This window comes from Zea mays, chromosome 1, assembly GCF_902167145.1.
Source record: "Zea mays cultivar B73 chromosome 1, Zm-B73-REFERENCE-NAM-5.0, whole genome shotgun sequence".
Classification (NCBI taxonomy): domain Eukaryota; kingdom Viridiplantae; phylum Streptophyta; class Magnoliopsida; order Poales; family Poaceae; genus Zea; species Zea mays.
The window spans coordinates 228,770,461-228,791,582 of NC_050096.1; the positions used below are offsets into that span (position 1 = coordinate 228,770,461).

The following is a 21,122-nucleotide window of genomic DNA, read 5'->3' on the forward strand; positions in this document are numbered from 1 at the left end:
CAAAGGTGGAGCGCCCGCATGGCAGAGATCACTGGCGAATGAGGGGGCGATCGATCGTACTATATATAATTCGGTCGACAACAAACCTAGCTTTATGTGACAATAATGATCAGGATCATGGTCGCTGGTTGCATTTGTTTATACATGCATATGCCCAACTTGCGCTTCCCGCCACTGACCGCAAAACAGAGCCGCGCGCACAGAAACATCGTAGCTCTCGTTATGGATTTAGATCGGATTTATACGGATATGTATTCAGATACAGCTATTTGGCCACTTTTAAATTCGAACTCGGATACGAATACGGACGGGTACAAAAGTAAAACCGATATCTTAAATTTGATTTTAAATTTTGATATCTATTTGATTTCAATTGAAGATAACATGCATCTATACCTTTCTAGTATAATAAAATTGTCATGGTAAAAACAAAAAATAATAATCAACCATCGAAAATAAAATATTTTAGTAATTATATTTTTTAATAAAATATAAGAAAGTCATAGATAATATATTAATTATTTAATACAAATAGTTTAAAAATAAATTATAGAAAATGTATAAATAAGATAAACTGGTAGGTAAATATTTATATTTCAATTAACTAAACTTACAATTTACATATATACCGTTTATAATGTTAAAATTACAATGGTTATAGATAACTTACAATCATCTGTTATATTAAATTTGTTTTCATTTATATTGTTAACTAGCTGTTTTAAAAAATATTTTATATTTCTTTCGTAGGATACGGTTGGTATCGGATATTTTATAGTTTTTACATCGAATATAGATGTGAAACTAGGTTAGGTACGGTACAGCATAATTTTTTTAAAAAAAACATGTCTAAACCGCATTATTACGAATATCCATGTTTGTTTAAAAAGGATATCGGATCTTTCGGACGTATAGCTCTGGAGGACGCTCCAAGAAACAACGCTGGTCGCGGCAACAGCTCCCGTACGCGTGTGGCCGGAACGAACTGATTGGACAGCTACTGAACGCGACGCGACGGCTCCATGGGGGGACACGATGCAAATGCGGCGTCTGCATGCGCGTAAGCTACTATGCTAGCTGGGGACGACGAGCCGGCCGGTGGTGGCGTTCCCAGACGAGCTCCTGTCGACGTGCACATATGCAAGCGCGCACTTGAAGCAATCCACACAGCTGCGGGATTGTTGGATCAGACAGCTGCGTACTTCGACGGAGTAGGGGGCCGGGGACACACATGATTGCCCTTTTGACGGGGTTGTCAGGGTCTCTGTTGCGCCCAGATTTGGAAAATATATATGACATGTCGGGCCGGATATATAGCTCATGCCCTCATCGGATTGTCGTCACTGGATAGACAGCTTCTACTACTACTAGTAGGTGAATTCGAGAGGTTATTTTATTTGGAAGAAGGATTCGTTCCAGTGTCCGCACGGATCCAATTCATCACAGAGTTTCTTGCAGCGAAGTTGCACTCAGATCGTCATGCATAGCTAGAGATGGCAATTGGTATTTACTATATGGACTAAATATTCTACCCGTATGTTTTTTAATGGGCTAATTATCTTTAGTGTTGTTGAATGGATGGTTAAATAATGCTAGAAATTTTGTAAAGGTATTTAGATGAATACTTGATATTTGTATAATGTATCATTTCGATAGATGTTTAATCTTTGTGGTTACAGATAACTCATACTCGCATGAGTATGAGTATGGGGATGTGGTAAATCTATACCTATCAGTGTATGGATTGTAATAGGTACGTGTATAGGATTGTCATACCCAAGGAATATTTACCCATTGCCATCTCTAATCATGCACTTCAAGGATTTTTGTTTACATGCATGTATACATAGCGCTCATTGGTCCTTATATAGCGACAAGAGTTTTACTTTGCGTTACCGGCTACTACTGGTAGTAGCCAGTAGTAGTATCTTTGCGAAAGCAGTCTAGCAAAGATTTGCGATCATCGTGTCCTGATTAACCAGAGGCACTATATTCTACATTAGCCTGTGATGCAAGTTGGCAGTTGGATCATGTATATTATTGTTCCACTACACCAGCAAAGCGTCTCGATCAGGCAGCGTCACATCACATGTACTTCAATTCCCCCCTCCCCCCGGCCCCCGCGCGCCCGCTTTGCTGCGATGCTACTAGCGCCTGCCTCCGCAGCTCGACCGCGCGCCACCACTATATAACGCACACCCAGCAGAGCCGCCGTAACGCCGCCAGCCAGCTCGTCGTCTCTCCTCTAGCTCACTTCTGTGTCCAAAGCCACACGGCCGCCGGCAGGCGCACCGGGCGGGGCCTGTGCCTGTCTCAGTTGTCAGTTCCCGTCCCACAGGAACAGACCAGAGAGAGAGAGAGAGAGAGAGAGAGAGAGAGAGAGAGTATTCGTATGGCTCGGGAAGCTGCGTGCTGCACCGCCGTCTCCTCCATGGCGCTCACCGCTCGTGTCCTGCTAGTTCTCGCGGCCACCCTTACCGGTAAGCTAGTCCGGCACATACACGTACGGGTACGGCCGGCAACGGCATGCCCGCAAGAGAGGACGCGACGCGACGCGAGCGTGCGTGTACAACTGCGCTATTGCATGTTTGCCACTACCGTAGTCTGGTCTCGTGTTTGCTCTCGGAATGCCTGACGCTGTTCCGTTTGCATGTGGCTTCAGTTGCCGTGGCTATTCTGCCGGCGACGGCGCGGGCGGCGTGGGTGGACTACCCGTCCGGGGTGCCGTGCGGGGTGACCATCCCCGTGGAGCAGTGCGACCCCGGGGACGCAGCGGCGAACAGCGCGTGCATGGACGTGTGCCACTACGGCGGGTGCCGGCGCGGCGGCCAGTGCGTGTCGCTGGGGCTCGCCAGGGGCCGGGGCTGCCACTGCAAGTGCTAGGCTAGCTGGCTGGCTGGCTGGCCAAGCTGATCGATCGTGCGGCGCAGCGGCAGAGAGGAAGGATTTGCTGGTGCGCCTTTTATACACTAGCCTAGCCTATGGTATAGTATGGTATGGTAGATTGGTAGGTGAGGGGGCCAGATACGCTGAGTATCACTTTCTTTTGTAAGGTTAGTTTGTTCTTATTCTGCCTTTATTAGTTGGTGTGCACAGCCTGCAAGTGAGTTTTGAGAGAGAGAGGTATGTATGTGTAGTGAGAGAGAAACAGAGGAGACAGAGAATCGTCAGAAGCTTTTCCATCGCTCGCTAGCTGGCCTGTCTACCTCTTGGGTTTAATTTTTATTTTAAAAAGGTGACGCTAGTTCGTTAAGTTTATTGCAGATATCAAGCGAGGTGATGTTTCTAAGCAACACTTTCCACCAGTACGATGTTCTTGGCACGTCAAAATCTTGCGACAGATACGTAGTTTTTTTTTTTGTTTTTCCTCCCAAACAGCAGCTCTCAGTCTCAGGTTCTGAACGCCGCCCCGAATTTACCCAGCTCGACATATATATATGGCAACATGCAAACATACCGATACTTCTATATATATACAGAGGTAACATATATGGCAACATCTTACACAAGGAAAAAAATTATCACGGATTTAACACCCTTCTTCTATGACCAGAAATAGAAGGTATCCCAGCGATTTTAGAACCAAATAACGAGCGTGGTGAAAGGTTAACATACTATAGTACTCATTAATTATTTAGTCCTGTTATTGACTTTATTAATTATCTAGTGTGCGTAATTTAAAAAAGACTACGTATTTCATTGATTCCAGTTACCAATTTACATTGGGCCATTCTGGACAAGATCGTGTTTAAAGGACATTTACATTGGGTGATTCTGGACAAGATCGTGTTTAAAGGGCATTTACATTGGGCTTGTTTGACAGGACTCCGCCTCCTCTGAAAATTGAAAATGGCTCTGGCTCTAACTTTTTTTATAGGAGCTGTTCCTCCATTAGAGCCGCCGTTTTTTTTGCAAATTATTTGGAACAGCTCTCCACAGTCACGCAGATGGCCAGACCGCAAGCCCACAGCCGCTGACTGCTGCTTGCTTGTTTCCGCGTATTGTCATCTTTGAAGGAAGATGACCACTCGTCCACTCGCCTCTGGAGACAAGCAGAAAGGTTCTGGAGACAAGAAGAATGGTTGCACGGGCACATATGGAGCTGCTCGGAGCCACTTTTTACGGCTCTCGCTCGGGCACCTAAATTAGCTCCGGCAAGGAGTCAGAGCTGTCCGGGAAGCACTAAGTCTAGGCTAGTTCCAAACATTTGGTGGCTTACACCGTGGAATATGGAAATGGAACGTAATTAACGTGACGCGGTAGCTCACATCTGCATTTAATAAATACAACAAATTCAGCCATTTATCAGCTGTTCTGGATTTTAAAAGCTCGGGTGGCAGCATATCTGCATGGTAAAAGGAAAAAAATGATCAGCTCCATGTATTCTTTTATACCGTAGCCAGGACGAAGCCGGCTCAAAAATAACCCTGAGTGTGACTATATATCAAACGTAAAAAATATACAGTTTGAAAATAAACACACGATAGATTTAAGATAGTTATTAACAATATTTTATATTATCCATGTGCCCGTGCATCAGAGAAAACTAACGTCGCTTCGGCCCTTTGTAGCAGTCAGTACTCGGTGATATATATAGATAGATAGATTATAGATATAGATATATATACCTTGGGGGAAAACGGGTCTGCGGGGATACGCGCGTCCTAATTAGCCAGCCAATTAATTGATACTTCATACAAATAAATATTCGTTGATCAGTCGGATCATCTATATTTATGTGTGCCAGTATATGTTCCGAGTGAACAGTGGCCGCGTCGTGTCACGTGTACTTGCCCCACCCCCAGTCCCCAGTCCTCACCATGCCTTCGCCGCGCCGCTTTCCAGTACCACCACCCCTATATTCGTAGCGCCCATCCCACCGAGCGCCACACGGCCGCCAGCCAGACGACGTTGTTGCCGTCGCCTCGCATCCCAGTCCCAGCGAGCCGCCGCCCGGAGAGCAGAGACTGAGAAACAGAGATCGCATGGCGCGCTCCCTCGTCCTCGTGGCCACGCTCACCGGTAAGCCTGCCCGTCGCGCGGCCGCCACGGCATTCATACATGCATGCACGCATTCGTTCACTCATCATCCGATCCGGGTATCTGATCTCCGCGCGCTGGCTTTGCATGCAGCGGTCCTACTGGCGGCGGCGCCTCCTCCGACGCGGGCGGCGTGGGTGGAGTCGGACTACCCGTCGAGCGTGCCGTGCGGGGTGACCATCCCCGTGGAGCAGTGCGACCCGGCGGTCACGGCGGCGAACGCCGCGTGCCGGGACATGTGCCACTACGGGGGCCGGCGAGGCGGGCGGTGCGTGTCCCCGGGCCGGCTCGCGCTGGTGCAGGGATGCCATTGCAGGTGCTAGCTCGCCGGCCCGGGCGGCCGCCAACGCGCGTGACGTGACGGGCGGCGGCCGGGCCGGGGCAGGGGGGACGCAGTGCCTTCCCCGTGGGAAATAACAGGCCTGCATGACGGCGTGCGGATAGCAGTGTGACCTAATCGTATCTAGCTCTGTTTGTTGATGCTGTGATCTGTTGACTTGGTACAATGCTACAGCACGCAATGTGTTTTGTCCTGCACGTTCTGTTTCCAATTCTTCGCTATTTTCTCTTTAGCAAATTGCATGTTCCGGCTGCTGCCAGTGGGCGAGCAGTATCGACATGCACTGGTTATTTGCTAGTGCGGCGACTGCGTAATAGATCAAAGGCGAATGAACACATTTTCACACAGTTCACCAACGAGTCGAGACAAACAGAGGCAACCTACCGGCCTTCGTTGGAATGCGACTAACCTTCCAGAGGTCCGTAGTATCTGTCTGGAGAGTGCTTACTGTATAAGCCTGTTCTCTGATTATCGCAGTACGTGTTCTCTAATCATCACTGTATAGCCTTACCAAGCGAGGATATGGAGCAAGTTTGTGTGACTTGCCTGGGTACCTTGGGCCTTGAACAGCCGTGTGTTTCCTTCCCTGCTTGAGAGAGCCAAATCGGCGCACGTTACTCGCGCCAGCAATCTTTCTCACAAAACCCATCACAAAATTTGCCTGGTGTAAGTTGTTCATACTAGCACGAGCGCTGCTTTGCTGGCAGCGTACGAAAGGAGAAGCTACGCTGCTTATTCCCCGGCAGAGAATACCACACCTCAGAAACAGTTGTATGCCTGCCAGGCAAGGTTTACAAATCAGTACACGGTTCATACATCATCACGACTCACAAAAGAAGAAGAGTTACACCCGTTTTAAAGACTCAACGAGGCAGCATCGCCACAAAACATCATCCATCCAGCCCTTTCTGCTGAAACCCTGCGCTGTACCGGGAATCAAACAGTCCTATATCTTATTCACACTTCGCAAACACAACAGACTGATCAAGGACACGGGCACTGGGGTGTTGTCCCTACAATGAGTATCAAGTGGCCGGCATCAGGGAACCTCCAAAGACACCCGGCTGGTGGAGGTGGACACTATGTTCTGGAGCAACCAAGTACACTCATCAGGATGGCTGTATAGTAGATGCATTCTATCGGACGAGAAAAAGGCAAAAGCAAGAGGTGCGCAACAAGCTGCTGTCCGAGATAGGCTTTGGCTTTACATATGGATGAAACAGCACCCACTCAGCACCTTCTGCTCGTCAACCACAAATGTACATCTCTGGAGCTGAGTGCCAGCTAGGATGTTCATGTTCTCACTTCTGAATATAATTACTGACATGTGGATGCAGACGAAAATCCATGGTTCGCCGCTTGTACACACCACAGGTGCAAGATTCTGGGCTGACCTCAGAGCTGCAGACAGTCCGCATAGTGTATTTACAGCTACTGTACAGGGTTTTTCACTGGCCTGCCCATCAATTGACATTGTTGAGGCAACAAACTACAGCGAACTTGCCCCTTGACATGGAGTAGTTCGCCATCGATACCACATCCGTCGTGTGTATTTGGGCCTGCTTTGAGCCTCACAGATTTCACCTGATTTTGGCACGGCAATAAAATGACTAGTTAAAAAAAACTTTCCCATGACAAATGCCCAAATAATGGTAATAAACACACAGATCATCAACCATGGCAGATGTCCAATGGCTGTGACATTTGCAGGAAATGCCATGAAAATAAATTCCATGGCAGTAAATCATACAAGAACATGCATGACAGAAGGCATGACATTCATCAAGTCAGAATCAAAGCAACAGTATCATGTATAGAGTAATGGAAGCAAAATTCGACACTTGGCGAAGAGAAGCGGCCATAGCATACCTTTACATATTCTACATTTGGAAGAGATATGTGCTTTCCAAACTGCAAAAGCACCAAAAACCTCAGTAATCTCAGTCTTCCACTTCCACCAACTAACAGCAGGTCCAAACAATTGTCATCATATTCAGCCTTGGGAGCAACAACCTGAGAGCTCAGACTCTGCACAGTCTTGCATGAATGGTTGCACACCAGTACACCAAGATAGCGTCCTTTCCTAACTGTCCACCTTTCATCTAAACTAGGTACCAGCTCCTTAGTCAGACCAAGCTCAATATCCTCGCGAGGGCTATGGAGCTCAATTGAAGTCTCGGGTTCCCAGTTAGGTTGATTATCCCATTTAGGTTCATCGTCCCACTTTGGTCCTGAATCCCATACAGCCACAGGTCCAGGATCAGAAATTGTGGATGATGTGTCCTCTTTGTCTGCATTAACCTTAGAAGATTTTGCATCGTGTGTAGCAGACAAGCCTGGCTTTGCCTTTTCAGTCCTTGATTTTGACTTAGATCTACGCCAGCTGGGAGTAGATGTACCATGGGAGTGGGGATGGAGCACTTCTTCTGGTTCTTTAAATGTACTAGCTCTTCCTAACGATAAGCGCTTTGATTTCGGATCAAGTCCACGAACAACCTCAGAAGGTTCATTATTTGCACGAGGACTACAAACCTCCAGCTCTGCCCCAGACATGATGCCTGTAGACATTATTGAATCAATGCTAGATAAACTTGAGGCGCGTGGTAAACATTCTGCTCTTGATCTCCGAATTACATCATCATATAGATCAGACGCGTCAACCTTTTCTTGTCCTACCAAAATTTTATGCTCGGCGCCATTAACATCTGATACTGGAAGATATTCCAATTCAAAACTGTACTTTGGCAAACACAGGAATTTGAGAAAACCAGCTACAAAGTATCGTAAAGGACCAAAATGCTTCTGATACTTCTCTGAGAGCTCAAGAACTGCAAGAGATGATGGGCCGTCACTTTTTAAATTGCAGAAAAACTAAAAAGTTACCTAAGGCTAGCTCAAAGGCTAATTTAAAGAACCAAGACAGGTAAAAAGTCTGACATGTTGAATTTTTACCATCGCTAACAAAACCAAAATATGATACGGTTGTACCATAATGCATAGTCCCACTTTGAATCCATTCAACAGAAAAAACATCAATAGGTGTAAGACCTCCCTGCAACCAACAGGTGGCTCAATAAATATTTACATAGAACCATACATATCCACATCAAAATGTTCAAGCTAAAACTTAAAAAGGTACTGGGGGAACATCTATTGATTAAATTATGCGATCAAATGTACAAACAGTACACAGATAGACGTACCATACTTTCACCTATCGAAAAGCTTTAACTTGCAACAGTTAAAACTTGCTTCATCAACTATTTTTCAATCTTCTAAGGTACTTATTAACAAAGAAAAAGCATGCTTGAGAAGTTGGACTGGATAAATCAGGCAGCATTACAATAAGCCTATAAATTTCATGTAGGCATGTTTCTCTCTCTTTTCCGTTTCCTAATATATGATTTCAAAAGCACAGTTGCTCCAAGTGGACATTATGACATGAGTTATGGTGGCTTTAGACAATTCAGAATACATCAGACTTGCAGTTTCAATACTAGAAAGGATAGAAGGACCTTCTGACACTGAGTGACTGAAACCCTACATGAGACGACAATGTTTTAACCACTCTACTCTCTAGGATGCATCATAGCAATGGAGAAACAACATAGCAAGGATAGGGAAAAAGAAGAAAACTTGAGCTACTTATCCTATACGAAGATCACAGGCAACCCCAATTAGGGCTTGTTCGTTTTGCTCTCAATCCATGTGGATTGGATGGGATTGGATGGGTTTAAATACCAAACAAGTCAAAATCTTTCATATTTTTTTCAATCTCATCCGATCCACATGGGATAAGATAACCGAACAAGACCTTAGTGAGCACCTAGTATGGAGAAACATGGGTGGAGCTGACCACAAAATTAGAAATTAGGGATGAAAACAGATATTTATTCGGATATCGGTTTTTTGTTCTTTTTCTTTGATTGTGAATAAATAGAATATAGAATCTGCTATTCAAATTTATGTTCTTGTTTTTAGCATTGAGCTTGTAAAGATTCATAAAAGGTAAACCTTAAATTTATCATATATCTTCTCAAATGATAGATATAAAATCTGGATACAATTAGGATACGGATATATATATTTTTTTCACCTTTTTTGTTGTAGAGACTAGAGAGCAAATAATGTACAAAACAATTTATGCAAAATTTTGTTCTTATTTATAATAATGTGCTTCATAACATAAGAAAAGATTAGCATCAAATTTCATACATATCTATTTTAAAATATTAAATCTGTCCTAACAATTTGGATACCAAATTTCATCCCAAATCGAAATATACAGCCACTGGAATGCACCATTTAACATGGACGTGTAGTGCATCAACAGCAGGGTAACGTTACATGGCCAAGTGAATGTAGACAAGAGATGGTAACTTGGACAGGCAGAAGATTGTACATGTAAAATGGTTAGCTTGTTCAACATACAAATACTGAGAAAAAGAGAGGATATGAAGGCAAGTAGACTCTGTTGCCCACATGGCATGGGCAACAAAGTGAAATTGTAGGATGACAATAGTGGGAATACAAGAACCAAAAAATCAAAGATTAGATACGCTTATCTCTTCGTAATTCAAAATCGTCATTAACCACGAACAAAACATGTAATTCACTTCAATCTAGTTTATAATAGAATATTTTACAGCAGGGAAATGAATAGCCGTAGCTGTCAGTTACATGCAAATACCAAATACGAGCACAAAGACACAGAAGATGAAGTAGAAATGAAACAAACCAAAGTGTTCTTTACCCTGACAATTGACAATGCTGCAGAAATTGGATCCTTGACACCCAAGACTGTCCAAATAAGTGAGTTATCAGACCCAGCAGGTATTATACCTATTGGTACAGAGGCAGACATATTTTGATCATCTCTGCATAGAAGACCATTGAGGACCTACACAATGAATTGATTACTGCATCAGAACCTGTAGTTGACATACAAATTACTATTTCTGTGACATGCAAGGGAAGGATGACTTCGGAGAACTAGCAAAAGTACAAGGACCTGAATGGTGTTTCAGGAGGTATGGTAGTAGCAAACAAATAGGTCCTTCAAAACTAATACGTCTGAACGCGATTTAGAATTCCTATGGGTTAAAAAATCTAAAACCTTGGCATGGGAAAAATCATATATGATGCACAGAATTTCTTGTGTACTCCTACATAAGACCCCCTGAAGGAAAACACTAACATGTTACATGCACTCAATGACTCAAGGAGTCATGTGGGTAACACAGTGACCTGCTTATACTTGTGTCTTTGCTTCATGAAAAAGGGTTGGCCAGGTTAGTGTCAAGGCCAACAGGTATCATATGCTAGTGCAACTCATTTTAAGAACCCAAAGCAAGTCAATAACCCCACAATTACTAAATTTGAGACATGTGGACAACCTCCGTTCAGACAAGACCCTAGAAAATAAGATTGCAAACAAGTAGTCCGAAAAGAGTAGGTCAAGTTGGGGAGCTACTAGGCCAGTTAGACAATCGTTCTGGTTTAATGATGGTGAAAGCCACACAAGATGTGGATCTCAGAAATGAGGATGATAAGCCTATCATTACAATCACATTTTCTCTAGCAGGTTAAAAAAACACAGTACCAAGAAAAGACACCTCGAAATCAGCAAAAAGGAATATATGTACGGATGAAACTAATAAGTACTAACCTCATTTACAATTCCATCACCACCCACACATACAATACCTAGCAAATACAGGCAAAAAGTGAGGTAGATGATGGATGTAAAACCTCATCTAAGATGTGAAATTGTATATACCATCAGGACAGGTACTAAAATCAATAGTTGATACAAGAGATTTTGCATGCCCAGCATGTGTAGTTTTTACCACTTCCATCTTGAAACCTGCAAGCTGTGGCTAGCACTTATTATTAAACCATACCAAAGTTCCTAAGATACTGAAAAAACACAGAATGCATTAACAATAATAAGTAGTGATATATATTTCTTTGTATATAAAAAAAAGATGAATAACTTCAGCATTCTATGACTGGCACCACAGGTCAAGAATAGTCCTAAATATATCTGAACAGTCTGAACAAATAATAAGGGGTCAAGGGCTAAGTAGAATTGAATCAGACATCTACATAATGGCAACAAAGTCTTGATTCATTTATACACCATGTTTTCTCAACTAGTTTACTAGGGTTGCATTTCCAATAGAATCTTGGATGAAAACTATAATTAGGAGCATGGAGCAGCTTTCCAAAGCTTCAATACCATTTTCCCTAAATATATGAATGATAACAACTAGATGCCTTGCCAATTATACATGACATAGCCAGAGAACATTTATAATGAGTCCTGGTAAGATATAGATAACATGGTTCTTTTACAGCCACTAGATGCATGCTGGTGCTTCTAAAGCATAGCATAAGTCCCAGCTCAAATTTATACATAATAAAGAATATCCCAGTGCGATAATTAAAGTATGAAACCATAAAATTAACATTGTCTATTATAAAAATACACACTAAATGCTGTAAGCAGGCTGAACCAATGAATTATACATAATTCTTCACCTACCTGTCCATTTTAATTACACACTGCCAACGTTTGTATTTTACTAGAAACTAGATAGTGTTGGTATGACTAGGCACTTTGTAATTCATTGTTTTTTCAGTTGAAACAGATATCTTAATACAATCAGGGAACATGTAGCATAATCACAGCATCAAGTTTAGTTGAATGAAGATTGCCCTAACATTCATCTTTGAGTATGAAACACCCGACTAAATATGATCTTGGGAAGCATGACTAGATCATACCAAAGTTCCTAGTAGAAGCGACAGCACAGATCCAATCTTGAGATAAGATGCATGCTTCTACTCAGCTAGACATACCTTAAATATGGGTTCCACTTTTCCATGAAAAACTTTGCTAGATCTACCATGTCCAGATCGAGGATTCAAGATGACAAGTATCTTTGGTGGAGACCGACATTTAACATAAGGATCAAACATGGCATCAAACTGAATGAGTTCAGAAGAATGCTTCTTGCTAGATGCCATGGGGTGAGGCAACAGGTTTACGTAACATTGCTGGTCCGCAAAACTATTAACCCACCGAAAGGCCTCGTGCGGAGAAGAGGATACGAACTTCAAGTCCGTTTGGGTTCTTCTAGGCTTCATAAAGCAGGATAGTCCACTGGATATTTTTTCAAGAGGACAAGCATGCACGGTGAAATACCGGAGACCAGAATTATATGATACCTGCACGGTCATTTCATATATATTGAACTGGTTCCAAATGTTGTGGAGTGTGGACACAGTAGAAGTGAAAATTATAGACACGAGTTTTGCAAGTCAATGAGATAACTTACAGATACAATATCCTCAAGCTTAAGGATGTTAGAACCCCATATTAGGGCTTCAGTGCTGAGCCTAGCATCAAAGCAATTGCTACTAGATCCTGATCCAGACTGTTCATTTGATGAACTTTTTGTTTTGTTATCTAATGTAAGCTTTCCAGAATAAATTTCAGACCCTAGCAAATCAGATTTCTCATCTTCAATTCTGATAGTATGTGTGCTCAGCTTTTCTGAATCCTTGATGGCATCATCAACATCCTTTTGCTTTGAGAATATTGATGAGTTGCTTGTTTCTGGAGATACAGGAGAAGGTTGTTGGTCAGCTGCAGTGGGAGAACGCCTGCTATTTGTACGACGAAGTATCTTATGGATTAACCCTCTTGGTGAAGTTAGCTTCTGCTCATGATGATCAGACTTCTGCATCTCTGACTTCTAAGGATATATCCAGTACATGGATAACATCGGGAGATGTTACATGTTAGAAAACATATGAAGCATCACTTAGGGAAGCTCATGAGAAGCCCACTCATGACTGAACCTGTAAATTGTGAGTTTGTGACTGGACATCAGCTTGACAAAAGGATGTTCTAAATTATTAAACAATAAAACAAATGCTAAAAGCATATGTAATCTAATCTGACTAAAATATTATAAGTTTTTAAATGACTGTTAGTAGATGTACATGCACCTGAATAGCCCCAAAAGTTTAGATTTCTAGGGTCATACAGTTTAAGAAGCCATGAAAAAAATCATACACATTACACAAACAATATAAGATACTGGTAGTGCTTGATGCATATCAACTATGGTCTGATTGTCCACTCTTGAAAGGAAAGACCAAGACTCAGAAAGTGATTTTGCTATGCTTCTAAGGATCTCTATGATTCTAACTAATAGATTGTGACTAACAAAAAGATCACATAGTAGCCTTAGAGAAACAACATGTTAGGTAGAATACAGGCTGGCTTTTTTCAAAATATTAGAAAAGAAACAATTCTTCTACCGAACTTTAGAAACAAGAAGGCAAGGGTTTCATATTAGAAGGTACCAAGCAATTCCTAACAAACACGCTATCACATCCAAGCTTTAAAAGTGTCGCCAACAACTCAGGTACAGCTACAAGACAGATGAGCTTGCTCCAATCACACAGCCAAAGTCTAAATTACAGTTGCTCGAGAACCACAAGCACAAAAATATCTTATTGTCGTTGTTTCACAGTAACATTGCAGAAACTAATAGGTCATGCTGAAATTTAGTGGCAAGAACAAAAGCGTATATTTTCCCTACCGCAGGAAACGGCGACTCGCTGGACTCGAATAAAATCCCACTTATTATATCATACACCAGGGGCGGACCTAGTAAAGTACATGGGTGTATACATGTACACCCGATAAATTTGGCAAAACAATCGGAGCTAGTGCGCATTATATATGCATATGCACTTGTAATTATACCAGATCCGAATACAAATAGCGAGTTAGGGTTTGGGTGCTCGGTTTGGCACCGAAGGAAGGGAAGACGGGGTTGGGAGTACCTGGTGGTGCTTGTCGCCGGCGAAGGGTCCCAAGAAGACCTGGGCACCTGCCACCCAGTCGTCGCCAAGAGGAGAGAGAGAGAGCACGCAAGGGTCTTGTGGAAATGGAAGAAGGAAAGACAGGGTTGCAGCGTTTAGGCAGGCCCGTGTAGTTTTGAGCGTTTGGTTAGCATTTGCCAGCTTCGGCTCCACTACAGTTGTTGCCCGAGCTGATGAATAGGGTCCTGTTCCACTCTCTTATTTTTAGCTATTTGATTGTTGACCTTTTTATTGATAGTGATTTTAGTTTATTTTAGTAGGTACAATCAGAAAAAAAAAATGATGATGATTGAATAGAGATTAATGAAAAATATTGTGTTTATTTAAATTATTGAATAGTGATTTTAGTTTATTTAGAAACATACTCTCTATGTTTTATTATGCTAGTCGTTATGGCTTTCTACCTGCTACAATAAAGATTCTCTAAATCTAGATATAAGTTGGTCCAAATGCATAGAATATGTTATGAATCTGGATATACAAAACAGTACCAAGACGACGAATATAATGGTACAGAGGGAGTTTTTTTTATGTACTTAGGTATTGTGCCTGTATAATAAAACTAATATATTTAAAAAATGAAATGGTTTATAATTTTTTTAAAAAGAAAGTAGGTTTTAGTACCAACTTATAACACTACGGTCTCTAAGAAAAGTTTCTCTAAATAAAAATACTTCTACATACATAAGATAAACTTGTACGTATATTGACTCGATGGGAAGAGAATGAGAACAAGCTAATATTTTAGTGCCTAACCCACTCATTCACTTCATGTCATCTTGTTCTAATAGTTCTTTGGATCATGTTTGTTTCAGTTTATAGATTATATATGAAATTAAATAATTTAGGTGTAGTTGTTTGGTAGCCTAGCTTTATTAGAATTTTGATCATTGATTTTAGTCATGTTTTCGTGGCGGGAGCAAGGAACAATTGAAACATTTGTTGTGTAAAGAGTGGTAATGGTAGGTAATTTCTCTTAAAGTTTCTATGTATACAGATCTTTTTACTAGATAAAGTGAAATAAGAATATATTAAGCAATCTATGGGATTATGATAATCTAACCTACAGGTTACATAATCTAATCTAATAATTTGCATGTATGTTTCCTATCTAGATTATTTCAGCTGAATTATATAATCTAAACAAATTATAAGCCGGAATAAATAGACCCTAAAACTAGTTTTGTATAATTTTCTAAGATAAGTTATATATATATATATATACAATAACTATATATGTATTTTATTTCATGTAGAATCACTTCCTAGCAAAAAATGTTTGAAAGAACTCATACTAGATGTAACTTAGAAAGTGCCATAAGTTGTGCTAGATATACTCTAAATGAACCTCCTAGAATATAGTATTAAATAGAGACATGATTCTTGTCTGATCTCCACTAAAATTAAAATTGTTTTTTATATTTGGCAAAATAGAGACGATTCTTATGAAGAAGTTCAAAAAGAATATCAAAGGCCTCTTAAAAATTCCAACTATACTCTTCACTAGCTATTTCTCTTGCTTAGTCCATTTTCTAACTTAGTTTATGTTTTTGTTCCATGACACATTACTCAATAGTTGTGCTACGATACATGTGTTAGCTCGACTAAAGAGGGTCCTATATGGGCTATGAGACAAGCAAATTTGATCTGGTATGATATCATTTTAGAGTCAATCACAGCAGATGATGATAATGATGATGATAGTAAGGAAATAGATCGAGACTCATTTGATTAATGGGTTCTGAGGTTTGTTAATCAACATAATCATTTGGACAACACTATTTGTTAGTGTTTGTAGATATAGTTCAAAGAATGCAAAATGGATTTAAACAAAGGCAATGGGGTGATCAAAAAGATCAACACCTCGAAGCAAGACATTAGAAGATTCAAGATGATGTAGAGTCCAAGACACAAGATGGAAGGAAATCAAATGAAGACACACAAAGAAACAAACAATTTAGGCTGCTTAGCAACACCAGACATGTCTAGTGAAGCACTTGATAAAGAACCAAACACGAGCAGTGATGAACTAAAGAAAGAGTTGGAGAATCAGAGTACACCAGACACGCAAGTGTGTACCGGACATCGCACTAGATAAAGCACTGAATACGGTACTAAGATAGGTCTGCAATGTGTTTGGGAATTCTATAAGTTACCTGATGTGTCTATTGTGCCACCGACTGTAGAAGCAACCTGAGTAGGGTTGCAATGCACCGACATCTTCGGTGTTACACCGGACATCGCACTAAATACCTTGAACTCACTGATCGACAACATTTAGTTTCAACGACTAGCTAACATGGACTGCACCGCATGTGTCTGGTGTGTGCACTAGAGTATTGAATGAGTACACATAACTTTTGTTTTGCTTCTGACGGCTAGTTTGGACTTTGCGGGTATATATACCACCCCGGCTAACCATTTGAGATGTGTGGGAACTGAGAAACATTGCTAGAGAGTCCAGACTCCATTCCTATAGCTCTAGACTCTCAAGTGCTCGAAGATCACTCAATGATTAGCATAGGTGCTTTGCAAAGTGATTATGTTAGTTAGACTGTTATATTAGCGCTTGCTCCAAGTTCACCCCTAGTGATTATAAGTGAGGTTAGACATCTGCACCATTGTATCCATTGACATTTATGCATGTCATTGTAGTTGTACCTGGAGGGGCTATAATCTTGTGAGATTAGACCAACTATGTTTTTATAGGATCAAGGATACCAACTAAAGGGGGATAAATAGATGGTTTAAACTAAAAATCAAAGACACTTGGGAAATCTAACTAGAACAATAAAAGATTTAAACAATATACCTAGGTTGAGCTAAGTGGGTTTGCGATAATTGAAACCCTTTATATCGATATGCTTACTATAAGAACAAGAACATGAAGCTTAATAAGACTTTTACCACACAAAGACATGACTTATCGGTCACCCTAATCCATATTGAGGTGGATTCAATAACTTACAACTGCTCAATCACCAATAATTTACTTGGTCAATAAGCCAGCTTGGATCAAAGAACCTCTCCAACCCCTGATTTCACTAAAGACGTTTTCACCGCTCCAGCGAGGCAAGCTCAAGGCCTCTCACAAACAAGCATCGAGCTTATTCACAATCTTATTGAAGAGCTCAACGACATGGCACCACCAAGCCATTTAGGAGGTGGCAACCTCCAAGAGCAATAAACCAAAGACCTTGCTTGATGATCTTCCTAGTGCCTCCTAACTCAAACAATTTATGTAATGCACTAAGATGCACTAACTTGCAAGAGGATTGTGTGAGAAAAAGAGGAAATAAACAACTCAAATATGCTCACAAGTGTGCCAAATGGCCAAGAGAGAGTCCAGCCCGTGCACCAAGTATTTATATTCGTCTTCACAAAAACTAGTCGTTACTAAGACACAACGAGCAAAATGGGCATTCCCAGATAGTCCACGATATAAGTTTGGACTGTCCGCATTTGAAATCCAATGAGAAAAAATAGACAGATTAAAGAATTGCGGTTAGTCCGTCATACAAGAATTTGCCACAACACAAAAACTGTTGAGGTGTTGTTCATCAATAAATTATACATGTGGACAGTCCGGACACTAGCCCCAGATTGTCCGTTGTTCACAAATTCAAAACTCACCAACAACTACGAAAATTGTCCATTTGACAAAGGAAAAACACATGTGGATTGTCCCACAGAAGCCCGTGAACTGTCTACCGTTCATAACTCAAAAAACAAGTTTTCAACAAAGATTTTGTCCACCATCTCCGACTGTCCACAGTTATAAAGTGCGGAATTTTTTTAAGTTATATTTCCAAACAAAGATAACCTTGAAAAACTCAAGCCATATGACCTATTGCAAATGTATCAAACTATATGAGCAAAGGAGACACTGGATACTGTTCAAGCAACATGATTTGACTCCTCTTGATAGTACAACTATATAACCTATGAATCTAGTCAACCTCTAATCACCTTTTGACTGGTAAAAAATATCGTTATACCTTTACCTTGGTAAAACCAACCGTCATAAGTAGATATTATATTGCATTCTTCATTAGGGCGACCATCCTTACACGAGTCATCCTACTTTTATATATCTCCACGGAACAGTTAATCCATAAATAATGTCAGTAATTACCAAAACACAAAACAAGGACCTAAGAACTCATAGTTTCTAGTGCAGTTGTCACCGTGTACTAGAGGGAACAAGGCTTGTGACGTTTCAGCCGGAAACTCGATAGCGGAGATAGTAGGGAGCATCCAAGGGAGGCTAGAACTAGAGCACCACTTTCGCATGAAGAAGTCCCATGCTATCCGCGAAGTTACCTGACCAGGAGTTGGCCTTGTGTGGGGCTTCAACAAGGACTATGGAAAGCTTGTGTGTTTATTGACACCTCGATAAAAATATAGGTGCATCTATATAAGTTGTATCTTTATCACATTTAAGCTTCTATATCTATATTGTTACTTTGTTTATGTGCTTTACCTTTCCTAGCTTAGTCATAAGCTAGTGGTGGCAGAGATAGCAACACTTAGTCAAAATCTTAGTTGTACATGAATGCTTGGTTATTTGCATAGGTTTTGATTAAGAAAAATATAGGCCATAGATTAAGGGATAAATTAGATTCCCTAATTCACTATGTCCCCCTCTTTGGTGGCATCATTCCTTACAAGTGGCGTCACTATCAGAGCTAGTGGTTCATTTTGAAACTTTTAGCTTAACCGCCATTGAGTCGATGCTATTAACAGAGGGACAAAATGGATACCTCTAGGTAACCTTACTTCAGTGGTACTGATTTCCCCTATTATAATACTAGAATGCCTTACTACCTAGAAGCTATTGATCTAGGTATTTAGAGAGACACTCATGACGGGGTGAGTCCCATTAAGAATCCTAAGAAAACCATTTACGAGTGATAAAAAAGAAATTTGTAGAGATGCTTAAGCTTAAAACTTCTTGTTTGAATCTCTTAGCATGGAAATTTTTAATCAAATATTTTCTATCAAAACTTCTGATAAGATTTAGCAAAAACTACAAGAGCTCGATAACAACACAAGCAATGTACATGAGCAAAAACATTACCTAACTTTAAATGACTATAATTCTTTTAGAATGAAAGATAATGAGTTTGTTAAAGAAATGTATAATCAATAGAATCTAATCATCAATGAGCTCAATTCTATTGACATAACTAAGTTGGGTGATGCAGACATTCGGGGAAGATCATCTCCTCGCTACTACAACACAAATATAGAAACATCATCACCATCATTCACAACATGGATGACTTGAGAATCATGACCCTGAGGATTGTGATTAGCAAGCTAGTGGCATCTAAAATGTAAGACAACGATCCAACAACCAAAGTTGACTAGGAGACGACGACCTAGACCTCTCACGAACTCATCACAACATCCATCATGTGCCTCATCCTGGGGGTACATGTTCTTGACCTGGGGGATTTGAGTATAGCAAGGGTGAGCTCACATACGTTCATCGCTCAACAAGTTGTGGGGAATAATGTGCATGAACTCACCAAAGGTGGGAGCCCATGTGAAGTGTAAGGCTTACCAAAGAGGATGGTTAAAGCTAAGCATTGCTTTTAAAGTTGGTCAGAATTTTATTAGCAGTTATTAGGTATAAGTATATACCAGCCCAATTAAATAAGAGATCAAGATTAATAACAACACCCACAATGCAATGCAAATGGCAAATTGAGTTTAATTCCATAAGTTAATCATGTGACTGTCCGAGCCGCTCATGACCGTGAGCACGACTAATATACCAGTTTTATACTCTGCAGAGGTTGCACATCTTTACCCACAAGTCATGTTACCCATTTGCCACGGGGTTGTACAGACCCCATACACCTCTACCAAGGAAGCGAGGCAGGGTAGCACTACGAGGCATTTCCAAAGTTCTACTAGTTTGAGAAAACCCGCTATGGATTCAGGAAGAAGGAAGCATAGGAATCACTCGTCCGAAAAGCTTTACAGACAGTTTGACCCGAGGACCTCCCTATACTCTAGCAGCAACGCCTCCCCCCTTGTCCCTACTTGGGTAAGGTAATCTCTCCCTAGCTTTCCTAATTACTTGGCCAAGGGCGTCCCATTCCACCCTTGTGGTAGCACTGTTTTCCCGGGTGGTTCTCCATGTTCCAATTGACAATATGATCTTATCATGAGCAATAATTAAACAAAAAACATAATTGGAACATGATCACAGTGAATCATTAGTTTCCCAAAACCAGGTAGAGCAATAGCAAAACTCCACAAAAGTTCAGTGGTAAACAAGGTGTGGGATAAACAATACTAGAGAAATCTATTAGGTCCTATAAAATTAACCTAAGCATGTCACAGTGATTAATAGGAACATTATTAGGTAAAGAAAAGTGATCAAGGACACAACTTGCCTTAGACTCGAGATTCTTAGGTACCAACTTGGTATTCAAGTGACTCGTAATCTCACTGCTACAGGTAGCAATACATACAAATAGACAATAAGTACTTAAAAATAACAGTACACCAAACATGAGAACAAACAAAAGTAACAATATTCTACGCACAACTACGAGATTGTAGGTTTGAGAACCACTAAATTCGGAGTTACAGTTAAGAAGGTATGATTTTCCAAAGATCTAGGTGATTAAACAATAAAATATGTATTATATTTTACTTAATATAAATCATGTGAGACATAATTAATTAAATTTAATCCGAGATATAACTTGATTATAGGTTGTATCTTTAGTGAGGTTACAATCATGGACAGTTAACTTTGATTAGCAAGGTAAATCACTAAGCATAGGATAAACAATATCTAATTATAAAAATAAGTAAT

General features: G+C 40.8%; 3 protein-coding genes across 6 annotated transcripts; 2 read left to right on the forward strand and 1 right to left on the reverse strand.

The window, feature by feature from the left end:
* Positions 1 to 2,161: 2,161 nt before the first annotated feature.
* Positions 2,162 to 3,289, forward strand: LOC103643366 (uncharacterized). Its single transcript, XM_023301333.1, has 2 exons — positions 2,162 to 2,480; positions 2,663 to 3,289. Exons 1-2 carry the CDS (start codon positions 2,393 to 2,395, stop codon positions 2,881 to 2,883), a joined length of 309 nt encoding a protein of 102 aa, XP_023157101.1. The 5' UTR covers positions 2,162 to 2,392; the 3' UTR covers positions 2,884 to 3,289.
* A 1,569-nt stretch (positions 3,290 to 4,858) lies between these two features.
* LOC100274911 (uncharacterized) lies at positions 4,859 to 5,577 on the forward strand. The gene is made up of 2 exons (NM_001331225.1): positions 4,859 to 5,022; positions 5,134 to 5,577. The coding sequence occupies exons 1-2, from the start codon at positions 4,986 to 4,988 to the stop codon at positions 5,361 to 5,363; spliced, it is 267 nt and encodes an 88-aa protein (NP_001318154.1). The 5' UTR covers positions 4,859 to 4,985; the 3' UTR covers positions 5,364 to 5,577.
* Positions 5,578 to 6,089: 512 nt separating this feature from the next.
* LOC103643367 (sphingoid long-chain bases kinase 1) lies at positions 6,090 to 14,485 on the reverse strand. 4 transcript variants are annotated; one of them, XM_008666530.3, is made up of 9 exons: positions 14,246 to 14,485; positions 12,724 to 13,249; positions 12,245 to 12,613; positions 11,160 to 11,253; positions 11,049 to 11,086; positions 10,134 to 10,280; positions 8,333 to 8,432; positions 7,250 to 8,208; positions 6,090 to 6,964 (listed from the first exon to the last, which is right to left on the reverse strand). In XM_008666530.3, the coding sequence occupies exons 2-9, from the start codon at positions 13,132 to 13,134 to the stop codon at positions 6,812 to 6,814; spliced, it is 2,271 nt and encodes a 756-aa protein (XP_008664752.1). In that variant the 5' UTR covers positions 13,135 to 13,249; positions 14,246 to 14,485; the 3' UTR covers positions 6,090 to 6,811. The 4 variants fall into 4 exon arrangements, with proteins under 4 accessions (XP_008664752.1, XP_008664751.1, XP_020402315.1 ...); XM_008666529.3 differs by having other exon boundaries at positions 8,318 to 8,432; XM_020546726.3 differs by lacking the exon at positions 12,245 to 12,613 and having other exon boundaries at positions 14,246 to 14,471.
* Between the last annotated feature and the right edge of the window lie 6,637 nt (positions 14,486 to 21,122).